Consider the following 12395-nt stretch of genomic DNA (forward strand, 5'->3'; position numbering starts at 1 on the left):
TGCCTTTGCTTCATATGCACTTCCTCTGTCAGATGCTATTTTGACAGGGTGTCACTCTGATGCCATCTGTCTCATGGCAACAAAATGCAACAGACTATGGGCAAGGAAGTTCAGATTCTACTTCCATACCACCACCATTTGCAGCTGGTGTCATGGGTCAACATAATAAAACAAGAGGTGTTACTTTTGAAGCAGCCCTCATGCATACACAGCTGTGTGTATATATATATATATATATATATATATATATGTATATACACATTAACACACTACTATGCATATTGACTAAAAAGAAGTTAGTATAAATGTTTTTCAAATAGGTGAATAACTAAGAGACAAACTATATTCAAACATTAAGCTGATAACACAGGCCTTAAATGGTCTACATCTTCAATACATGTTCTTCCTTCTGTGGCTGACAGACAGTATTTCCCTCTTTCTGGCACTAAATACGGCAGTCATCTGACCTTGCATGTAGACATTTTACCTCACTTTGTAACTACAAGTTAGAAAGTTAGAAAGAAGGAGAAAATGAAGGAATTGCTTTTTAAAGTCTCAGTGAAGTGAAATGGTTCAGCTGCAAGTCAGAGAAGCTCTACAGTTCCACCATGGGATCTCACAGCAACGCAAGACCAGAGAGACTGAAGTTCAACAGTAATCTGACCTTTTCTGAACTCAGACAGATGTCTCTTGTCTAGTTAATTTTCTTCCCTTACAAAGTTGCTGGCAGAGGTAGATAAATTTTTTTAGATACTTTCTATCTCTGTTTGTAAACACTGAAGATATTTTTGCAGCATGAGCTTATTTTGTTATGAGAACACATAGAAGCCCAGGGCTAAGTATTTTTCCACAAAAACCTGCTCTGCTCCATGCCTCTGCAGGACTGAAGCTGTTTCTTTTTCCCAGTAGCATAAACATTATTTCAGTTTCTTTAGGAATTGTCCTTTGATGTGCCAAATAGAGGTGATACCCAATTAAAAATTCCACACCTCTTTTTACAGTGGAAAACATGATCCAGTGCTAGTTTCTCATTTTTTCGCCCTTCTACTGTAGGTAACAGGACTGCCAGGCTGACTCCATTCCAGGTCCTTCAGAACACCTATGTGTACATGTCCCAAAGAGCATGGAAATCCCAGTGGGCTTACTAACAACCTCTGCACAACCACATGGTTTTAACTGTAGATGAATAAATGCAACCAGGAAAATGCAGGTTCTGGGCTTCTGTTTTTTATCTCCCCTCCACCCTCCATATTGCTATCCTTTTGCTGAGATAGTAAAGTATGTGCTTTTCATGTTCAGCAAAAAATGCTGATCTTATTCCACAAAACCCTCTTCAGTACATTTAAGCAGCAAGGAGCACAAAATAGTTCCTTTGTCAAAGCTATTCAGGAGTCTAAAGCTGATTTGAAGAAGGAAGGACACAGCTTCTCTACAGAATCAGCTAACAAGGTCAGTACTTAAGGATGGTAGATCTCTGCTGGATTTTTGTACTGATTCTACAGACTAATAGAGAATCAGACAATAAGCATGGTATTAGAAACAATTTCAAAAGAGAAAAGAAAAAATATGAAAATATAAGCACGTATTTTTTATAACATTAGAAGAATGAAGAATAATTTTAATCCATACCTTGCTACAGCAACTGATTTCCAAATTCTTCTGTCAGCTTCATCAAGTTGAGGGCCTGTGCTCTCAGCCAAATTTAGCTTCTTAATGGCTTCCTCCAGCTGTACAGTTAATTTCTCATTTAATATCTCCAAATTGTTTTTTGCTATTCGTAGCTTCTCTCCACTGTCAGCTTCCTATTGTTCAATTAAAAAAAAAAGGTTGCATGATACGTTGTATGATATGTAGCACTGCATTACCTAAGAAGGTGTTGAGACAGTCAGAGCTGACAATGTATCCTAGATACATGTATCCCAGACCACTAGCATTACAACAACTTCCAAATTCCATCTGAGCCTGTCTTAGATATCTCCTCTTCACATGTATTTAAAAGTTCTTTAATGGCAATAACAATACTTAGACAAGTATCCACCACACTGACCGTTTTAAAAAGAAAAAAAAATACTTAGCACAAGAAGCTAATGGAAATAAATTATCATAAATCATATACAAATCATAATATATATAAATATCATCATATATAATCATAAATAAATAATCATGACAATGATCATACCTTTTTCAGCTCTTTACGTAGCCTCTCATTTTCAGTAATGACTTTTTCCATTCCTTTGGTTTTAGATTCGTAATGCATACTCAGCTGTCCCCGAAGATCAAGTTTCATTTTTTTCATTTCAGACTAAATAGTAAATAGTTTGTTAAAGCATATTTACATTACATGTTTCCATTTTTTTGAAGCACAGCAGTTACAGTTACCTTAGCGGACTGAACACTTCATCACATATTTAAATGTATCATAACATACAAAGTAGCTTTCCATAAATCTTGCAGTATGTTAAGCTAAAGTGAAATTTTACTTCTGTGCACTTCTGTACTAATCAATGGGCTTGCTGTTCAATTTTCCTACTAATTTGTATATGAACTGCTATTTGAATATACTATTTAAGATAAATCAGTACCTTTAATCTCTCATTTTCCTGTTCAAGACTAAGTAATTTCTCATTAGAAACCACAGCTGGAGCTTTTTTCAGATCTTCATTTTCTCTTTGGATTCTCTCTACCACCCTTTTCATCAAACCAATGGTTTTTTCCAGTTCTGCGACTGTCTTTCCACTTCTGCCAGCCTGTGCAGAAAAGAAAAGAAAGATACAATACAACCTTCTGAGACACTTCAATTCTTGTTGTTATGCCATATTTTCCATTGCTGTAAACTCATTATAAAGTTGTTAAAGTTTAGAGTCATTTGAATCCTCAAGATTCTTTCTTACTCAGCTTTACAAAAGATCAAATGATATTTTCACTTTCAAAGTCAAATTATCAGCTCCTTCAATTTGTTACTTAAAATAAGCTGCAGTTAAATCTCAAAATTTAATGTATTTTATTAAATAAAGCATTATAAAATTAAATCAAAGTACTAAGTTTTATTTTGTTGTTGTTTTTTGTTCAGATGGTTTAGATATTTTATTATTTTTGATCAAGTTTTTCTTGTAAAGCAGTTTCCTGGTTCAACTGACTGCAACTTCTTGAAGAGTAACACTATCTAAAGGGAAAAGAAAAAGTCATGACTTCCTGTGAGCTTAAAGGACTCATACTTCTACAAATTAAAGTGACAGAAGAACAACAACTTAAAGCATAAGTAAATTTGAAAAAAAAAAAAAAAAAAAAAAAAAAAAAAAAAGGCAATCAGCAATTATTTTCTCAATTTTTCTTCAACCATCCTATTTATGAGGCAGAAAAGTATTTAAAAGTGCTCAGATGCCTTTATTTCCTTATATTCTTTGCAGCAATGGACTTCCTCAGCAATAATGATTTAAAAATGTTTCCAATTTTTGGGCCAGAAGTACCCCCTTTCCACAGAGGTGAACACCACAGTAGAGCAAAAAATGGGGAAGGATTTTAGGAGCCTTACATAAACCTATATAGTGTGGCAAGTTTTGGAAGTGAAAATTACTTCTTTCTTCTCTAAAAGCAGTGAAGGGATTAAAAGTTTTGTGGCTGTACACAGCAGAACTAAGAAAAACCCCTAACAGACCTTTGTGTCTGAAAAGGAAGTTTCAGAATTTGCTGCCTCCACAGAATCTTTGAATGGAGCAGTTTTACAGACTGAACTGCATTATCCAAAAGCTACAACTGCAAAAGATACAATTCTTTCCAGATACCCCAAAGCAGAATTTATTCTCCTTGTATACTTCAAGGCACTTGCTTAATTCTGCTTCATTTCTGTTTCACACAAATAAATTTGAGAAGTCAGCAAAAGGAAAGGTGCTCAGCACTGCTGAAGCCTTTCTTACTGTAACTTTTCAAATATTGCTATATTAAAGCAGCTGACAATGACTAGAGTAAAATTTCTGTAGTCTTGCGTAGTAAATGCCTTCACTAACAAGTTACATTAACATCTGCATCAAATAAAAAAAAGCTGTTATAATTGTAATTTTTTATTACAAAGGCTGGAACTCCTCTTTTTGGTACAAACATGTTTCCCGCAGATAGGTTTAATGACAAAACAAAGCTGCAATACTGCAAATATTTAATATAATAGCTCTATTCATTCTAATGGTCCTATTTTATTAATTTATTATAACACTTCAACAGTAAAATAAAGAACATTCACTGTTTGCTTTCAGTTCATTCAAAATAATGTACCTTAATAAAGTACTTTTTTCATATAATGTAATTATGATGAAAAATGGTGTTGCAATACTCACCCCTCTAACACTGCCCAGTTTTCTTTCAACATCTGCTTTCTCATTTTTGAGAAGTTCACACATTCTTTTTAAGTCACTTACTTGATCCTAACAGAACAAGGTAATAAGGAACTTGATTATTTATATTTCAAATCGAATTAAGAGTAACAAAGTTAAAGTTGGTTTTATTATTAAGAAACCAATTTCCCCATTACAGTGACATTTCTAATAATTTCTACCAAGCTTTCTTTTATCTTTTGTAAGAACATGACAAACACCCAGTATATACAAAACATCAGTTTCTTTTTAAGAAATCCAGGTTAAAGGGGACAAATGGTAAAGAGATGTTACCTTTAGTCTTGGCAAATCTCTATTGGCTTGCTCTAGCTGGAACCTTAGCTCAACATTTTCAGATGATAATCTTAGATTTTCCTTTAGAAGCTCTTGTTCTCTTCGATATTGATCATCTGATCCTACTCCTGATGTCTTCAGAAAACAGAAGAAAAATTTATTATTATTATTAAATCATAGGACACTATTCACTGTACCAATTGTAGCTGATAACAGCAACAGACAATTAGTATTTTTTCACAGAAAAAAAAAATCAAAACGTTTACCATCTTTTTGAAATTTTTTCATCTTGGAAACTTTATGACATATAACTGATCAGAATTGTATCACCAATTAACAAGACCTGATCTACTTTGTCTTATGGACATGGCTTAGGAGTCATGGTGACAATGCACTGACAGTTGGACTAAGTGACTTAGAGATCTTTTCCAACCTTAATAATTCTATGATTCCATTATTCTAACTATTTTTGTTATATTTTCTAAACTTGTTTGGCCACTACAGAAAGTTTACAAATTAGAATAAGCTCTTAAAAAAAAAAAAAAAAAAAAAAAAAAAAAGCCAAACCACATTTAATTATCAAACTATTGGTTACAAATGAAGGACAAAGTCTAAAAGACAGAAAAGGTACTGAGTACAGTAAGCTGTGACACTACCTGGGAACAAAATCTAAATTTAAGGACATATTCTGATATGTTCATTAAATACTTCATATAGCTTCATATAGCATACGAACTTAAATGAAATCAAATAGATCATAGAATGAATCAGTTCCTATATTTTAAGACTTTACCCACAGAGGCTATTACATAAAAAATACTTTGTATGCCAAATGCAAGTGTAGGCACATGAAAAATTATTCGCCAATATCAGCAGAGAGGAAATCCTTTTGACCATACAATAATCTGTAGGCTTTATTTATGTTAGTATGGAATTAGCTATATGACCCATTAACACACTGTTAAGATTATAGGAATAAAATGCTGTTTCAGTACAGTACCTTTTTTTCTAAATGTATATACTATATCATACCAGATGTCTCTAAAGAATGATCATCAGGCTGCATGTGTCATTGTGATTATTTATAAGCTTTTTGCATCAAAACAGCAGAATTGACAACTATGTGAGCTGACATACAAATGAATTGTGAAAGTGTAAGATTCGTTTTTACAGACCATTTGGTAACGATTTCAGTATCACTGAAATCATTCAAAACAACTGAAATGACACTGAAAACATTCAAAACAATGACCATTCAAAACAATTGTATGTTACTTCTACAGAAAAAAAAGCTAGAAGACTGCTACAGTATCAAACCTCGAGCATTTCACAGAATTCTGGGGTTGTTTCAACTCCCTCAGTATTGCTTTGGTAAGTTTCACGTTCATTCTCTGCAGTGTGTTGATTCATTTCATTATTCACATTTATTTTTTGTGCTTCATCATCATTAACTTGATTAGAAGGTTCTCCTGAATAACAGTGATTGCAGCTCATTCTGTTAGAATAAAGCTCTTCCAAGCTTTCTTCTTCATCAGCATTCGATTGCTTGCATATTTCTTGCTTTCTGTCCTCTTCAAATTCCTCATTAGTTTTTCCATTTTCAGGCTGGGTTATATTTTGTTCTTCATCAGTGCAATTCTCTTCACCATCTTCAGCTGTATTGCTGTTTTTCAATCCTTCCCAAGAAGTATCTGCATCCTCACATTTTTCATTATCTTCAGGATGCTGCTGCTCGGGACTGACTTCTGTGCCTGTATCCCTGGTAACCTCGTGGCCTTCATTAAGCACAATGGAACTTTCTATGCTTGCTTCCTCATCTATTTCATTGTTACCAGAAGTGCTAAGATTAGTCTGATGTTTGATTTCATCCCTATTTGAAACAGATTCCTTTTGAGGGTAATTCAAATACTTCTCTTTATTGACACTGACAGGAGGAGACTTGTTCAGTTCAGTCTGATAATATGTACTCTAATTCAAGTTGAAGACAGAATGAAGCATGCAAGAAAAGCAGAAGACAGTGAAACAAAAGAAGAAATAAAGAGACAGACTGGACTGTTGAATCTACTTCCTGAAGAATTAAAAAAAGCAGTAACTCAATATTCACAATACAATTAACTTCGTACAAATCAAAGCATAACAAACCACATCTAATGTAACTGAAAACACAGCTAAAAATCTCCTCAAACTCTGCATGATACATTTTTCAATCAGCGTGATGTATAAAGTAGTCACTCAGTTTCAGACTCACGTTTTTGACAATATATATTTCTTATTTCTCCACTATATCAAATGGGATATTATTTCAGTTTCTACCTGCAGAACTCAGAAACTAGTTCTTTTTTTCTACACAAGAAATTGAGGATTTCATATTCTGTTTTAGAACAATGATTATTTGAAATAACATTTCCCAAATGATACAGAATAGTAACAGATAATAAATATTTTTGTTTAGTAGGTGCAGTGATGATAGGGCTATATTACTAACTTACCGAGGGCCTAGAATATGTCTCTCTTGAACACTGTCTCTGTAATTCATGAAGCTTTTCCTGAAGGTATTGATTTTTTAAATGTAATTCCTCTACAACAGAATCGCGTGGAATTGCTTGCTGTATTCTACATCCAAAAATGAACCAAGCCAAAACAAAAAAAATGGTATTAATACAGAACAGCATACCTTTAAGTAAAACAAACATGAATTTCTGGATTACTGGACTGAAACTTCTGATTTCAATGGACTAGTCATATGAAATCAATGTTATCCATATACACTATTTCAGCTAATCCCAATGAATAGAGATTACCAACTTTGGGGAAAGGAATCTTCTCTTTTGAGATGTGTACACTTTCTATTACACTATTACCTTCTGAGGTACACTATGCACTGCAATAATGGATACAACGATTAGGAATACACTCCATAACAACATCATCTAAGTTCCAGAATCTTTCATCAACTTGAAATTATTAGAATTTTACTTAAAAGGAGTCATGTTTTTTATACTGTTTTACTTTTAAAATAACAAACCAAAATATAATCTCTGTAGATTCACAACTGCTCCCTGGAAGCTATAAGTTCCGTTCATCACAGACTCATAGCACTTTTGCAACCTGCTCTGTTGTTTTTGTTTGTTTGTTTTTCTTTTTTTTTCTGATGGTATGTGATATTTTTCTTTCCTCATTTTGATGACAAAAACTTCTTTACAGAAAGGGTTGTTAAGCACTGCAATAGGCTCCCCAGGAAGGTGGCTGAGTCACCATCCCTGAATGTGTTTAAAAACCATTTGGATGTGGTGCTCAGAGACATGATTTAGCAGAGGGTTGTTAGAGTTAAGGTACTATGGTTACATTGTAGTTGGACTCGATGATCTTTAAGGTCTTTTCCAGCCCGAGCGATTCTATTATTCTATGATTTCATATTTTTTTACAGATTTTCTTGAAATGCCTCTCACCTCATGTGAGCAACTTCATTTTCTAAATTGAGATTCCGTTTCCTTAGTTCTTCCAGTTCTTTTTCAGTCTCTGAGGCTCTTACTCCAACAACACGGTCAACGGTAACGCCAGTATTTTTCAGTTTCTTCTGAAGAGTAATTTTCTCTTTTTCTGTCCTGCAAGATGCAGTAGAAATTGCAGCTAAGCCTTTATTTGTATTTGCTGGCTTGCTTTCTTCAGGTGAAAATATTTTCCAATCTGAAATAATTCTTGTAATTTATTTTCTCACTGTACAGCAACAGCTTTACAAAAATAAATAAATAAATGAATCACAAATATTGGGAAAAATAGCGAGCATGAAGCTAGCAGCATGCTAGTCACAAGTCATTTGTTGTTCTTATCTGTGTTTTATATTAAATTCCTGAGAGATTTACTCTGATCTGAGACAAATTCCATTTTGAAGCTATTTCAATCCACAATCTAACAACAGTTACAACTACCATCATTATTTGGAAGTCATCACCAACCATCATCGCTGCAATCCTGCCAATACTGTACTGAAGTAAACTTAACATACAAATGTGGTTGGTTTATTTGCTATGTTTTGTTTTAAAAAAGCTTCTGTCTCATCATGCTAGAACTGGAAGTACTGCAGCAGCATAATACAACAGTGGCACATCATCCAATTCTAATAGTCTGATTCAATAACATTGAGGCAAGATTAAGTCCATCTCGCTGAAACTTGTTTCAGGGAAACAACAGAATACCATGTAAAGGAAGCATAAGAAGATATATAAATTAGTTTTATTCAGAGACAGTTTATTCTACAGGTGTAGAAGAAAAGAAACTTTGTGTTTTTCCCTTCAAGTGAAAGGATACTAAAGGAGTGGCCTGCTGCCTGAAAATTAAATAATTACTTTAATCTCAATAGCAATATCAAATGTAGGCATCAATCTTGTAATGAGCTGTTATGATTTTGTGGCAAAAATATTTTGATTTCTCCTATGCCATCACTTTGTAGCAGAATGCATTAAAAACCACTCACCTGGAATAAAGTTCCTTCAATGTAGCAAACTGTTTGGCTAAAGTATCAGTTTCCTTTTCCTTTTCTTTAAGTTTGTTTCTCATCCCTTCCATTTTGACTTGCCATTTTTTACTTTCTTCCCATCTAATTATTTCCTCTTTTGAGGCCTGTGAAGCACATACACAAATTATGTATTTCTTTTCAAACTATTTTCCTAAAGCAAACAAACACATTGGAAAACCAAGCACAGAGTATTTCACAATTTTAAATTTGAAACATCAAACCATAATTAGGTAAAAATCAGTCCAAACTGGATATTCTAAACTTGCTGCAGTAACTGGCATAAAAGGCTGATGCAGTTTAATGTTCTAATATCAAATTCATCTTCACAATTTAATGTTCACTTAAGAAAAAAAAAAAGGGGGGGGGGACAGTTTTTAAAAACATTAGATTTGCTTGTGAAATATATCCTTCCACAGGTTTGTAAAGAAGATAAAGAAAAACAAGGGCTTTTCTATGCCAATTTACAGGATATCTATCCTTTTTCTTGCAGCTTACCAGGTTTTACATTCCTCCTACAAAGCTGCTCATTTGTACTTTCTTACAGTTAAAATTAAGTGCTTAAAAAATATGCCTGTATGTATGTGATCATAAAAAATAATCCTGTAAACCATCTTTTTGTTCTGTCGCTGGACTTTTCCCTTCCTTCATTTCACCCCTGTACTTTCTGTCCTGTCTTCATTCTAAATTTACAGTTACTAAAAGACAGACAGAAAGTCTTGCAAAAAGGAAAGATAAAAAAAAGTTTGTGAAAAATGTCTTTAAACACTGAGCAGTAAGTATATAAAAAACCTCAAACTAAGTGGAAGCATAACTTTAGTACTGAAATCATAATTAATATCAAAAAGAGTATGAATGATTACTATGACAAGCCAGTAATCAGTTACCAAAATGGAAAAAACAATTGTAAAATGAACACATCTCCAGAACATCAGAACTTCCTGGAAGTGGAGACTGCTTTTATGAAGAAAAAACACTTACAGACACATCATTGCTTCACACTTTTTGCTCCTCAAGTACTTCAAATTTTTATCACTGCATTGATTTTGTAAACGAGCATTTAACTTCACTAACTTAATCAATTTCACTGCTACCTATAAAATCTTAGTTTTCTACAACCAGTGGACTTTTTATTCTACAAAAAGGGCAGGAAAGCATTAAAACACAAGCACTTAGTACTAAGCAAGAAGCAGTAACTAAGACCACAGGGAAGGCAAAAAAGTGACTGACACAAAACTGCTTTTGATTTGATCAAGTTTGTCTGGTTCACAGTTGTTTTAGGAGGCAGTGGAAAGAGCTAAACTGTCTACACTTAGGATGATATCTTTCAAAGTCACAGTATTTGTATTTATCACACACCTTGTCTTCTTTTATACTTTTTTTTTCTATTTCTTCACACTTCTTCTCAAGTTCATTTTCCAATTTCTTAACTTTCTTCTGAAGCTCATCTATCAGATTTTGCTCACCAGCTCTGTTCTGTAAAATTACAAATTTTCAACATAAACTTTAATTACCACTACCTAAGTATTTTTCTCCCTTCCAAAAATAAGGACTTCAATTCCAATTAGTAGAATTAGCTTACAACCTAAATGATCCTTTAAAAATTATCTTTACTTCAACAATTTAACTCTGCATTCTAAACTTAATTCAGTATTAGTTAGTTGAATTCAGAAACAAAGTTTAGACAGTTATACTTCCAAACAGAGAAGTGAGGGCAGACAGGAAGGTCACAAAACTCAAGCTAGCCATTCTTAACAGCTTTAAAAGTGGCAATTCAACTCTTTAAACTCTAAATTTGTTACAAGGAAAAAGTGTTTTTTAGCCTGTTCAATGTATTTGAGACATATTTCCAACAGGAAAAACTAATAGCTCATGTGTAACCCAGCTGATAGCAAACATACACTTTTATATTGATTCTTGGTCTCAGTGCCTGTCAAAGTTATCTTTCCTCCATCATGCCAGCCCATCTAGTATAGAAGCTTTACCAAGGTGAAATACATTTTTAAAAATCACTTCTACCTGAATACCACTGGTTAGCCTCCTGATCCGTTTCTTCAGTTCATCATTTTCCATTTCAATTTCATTTTTTTCTCTCGTCATTTTAGTAAATGCCTTTTGCTTCCTCTGAAGTTCTTGGCTGAGCTCATCCCTTTCATCTAACAAAGCACTTTCCCTGTTTTTACTCAGTTTAAGATTATCTGTAAGTTTTGAAATCTGATTATTTAGTTCCTCTATCTGTGTCTAGAGGAAAAAAAACAAAGAAAAAAAAAAACCACAAAACATCAAGATATACCAGCAACATAATAATAGACTACAAAGACATTACCTTGTACTCACCATGAGCCTCTTAGTTTCTCTGTCAACAATCTCCTGGACATTCATATATGCCTCTTTCTGTGACGCTGCAGAAATTATCTGCTGTTCAGCATTAGCAGTCATTTCTGCTCGAAGTACCAGAAGTGCTTTACTCAAAGCCTGAAAATAAAAAATGCAAGTTCTAGTAGGAGACGAAGCTACTAATACGAACATCAGAAAACAACAAAATGCAACTGTATTTTATATTAAATTATGCAACCGTGTTTCACTTCTTGCTGTACCATACATAGAATTCGTAAACATTAAGCCACTTTAAGCATTAATTTTTTTTTGTGATCTAGATATGTAATTTTTGTTGACTGACTTTCTGCTGCTTCTCTTTTAGGGATAACTGGTTCTTCAGCTGTTCCACTAGGCTCTTCATTGTTGCTGTAGGTGCTCTCTTATTTGCTTCTTTTTGAGCTTCTAGTTCAGCTTTTACATTGGCTAATTCCTTCTCTGTTTGAGACAGCAATTTCTTCAATCCATTTGCTTCATCTTTTAGTAGTTCCACATCAACTGTGTGTTTTTCCTGAAGCCTAATGTAAAATAAACATTAATAGGACAAACCACTTAATTATTAGCTAGCAAATTCCAAATAAAACAACAATGTTGTATTTGTTGTTGTTAAAGCAAATCATCGTAGAAACACAGAATGGGCTGAGTTGGATGGGACATCAAAGCTCATCTAGTTCCAACCCACTTGTCATAGGCAGGGACACCTCTCACTGGATAAGGTTGCCTGAGACTCCAGCCACTCTGGCCTTGCATGTATCTGGAGATGGGGCATCCATCCTCTCAGCAACCTGTTCCAGTGCCTTACCATCTCATGAGTAAAGAAATGGTATATAGATTTGAGAATAGCA

The 12395-nt window shown here is 33.8% G+C and overlaps 1 protein-coding gene across 3 annotated transcripts in view; it reads right to left on the bottom strand.

Annotated features, from left to right (window-relative positions):
- CEP290 (centrosomal protein 290) overlaps window positions 1-12395 on the bottom strand; it is a 47959-nt gene that overhangs the window by 4716 nt on the left and 30848 nt on the right. For 2 of the 3 annotated variants that reach the window (XM_072351977.1, XM_072351970.1), the window contains 12 exons: window positions 11855-12068; window positions 11512-11649; window positions 11194-11415; window positions 10534-10650; window positions 9136-9281; window positions 8111-8266; window positions 7151-7274; window positions 4662-4796; window positions 4332-4418; window positions 2586-2750; window positions 2183-2305; window positions 1630-1802 (listed from right to left, as the gene is read on the bottom strand). In XM_072351977.1, the coding sequence (XP_072208078.1) occupies window positions 1630-1802; window positions 2183-2305; window positions 2586-2750; window positions 4332-4418; window positions 4662-4796; window positions 7151-7274; window positions 8111-8266; window positions 9136-9281; window positions 10534-10650; window positions 11194-11415; window positions 11512-11649; window positions 11855-12068 (1800 nt within the window). Of the gene's footprint in view, window positions 1-1629; window positions 1803-2182; window positions 2306-2585; window positions 2751-4331; window positions 4419-4661; window positions 4797-5978; window positions 6630-7150; window positions 7275-8110; window positions 8267-9135; window positions 9282-10533; window positions 10651-11193; window positions 11416-11511; window positions 11650-11854; window positions 12069-12395 lie in introns of all 3 variants that reach the window. The other variant, XM_072351961.1, reaches the window with a different exon arrangement.

The sequence above is a fragment of the Excalfactoria chinensis genome, chromosome 1, assembly GCF_039878825.1.
Source record: "Excalfactoria chinensis isolate bCotChi1 chromosome 1, bCotChi1.hap2, whole genome shotgun sequence".
NCBI classification, from domain to species: domain Eukaryota; kingdom Metazoa; phylum Chordata; class Aves; order Galliformes; family Phasianidae; genus Excalfactoria; species Excalfactoria chinensis.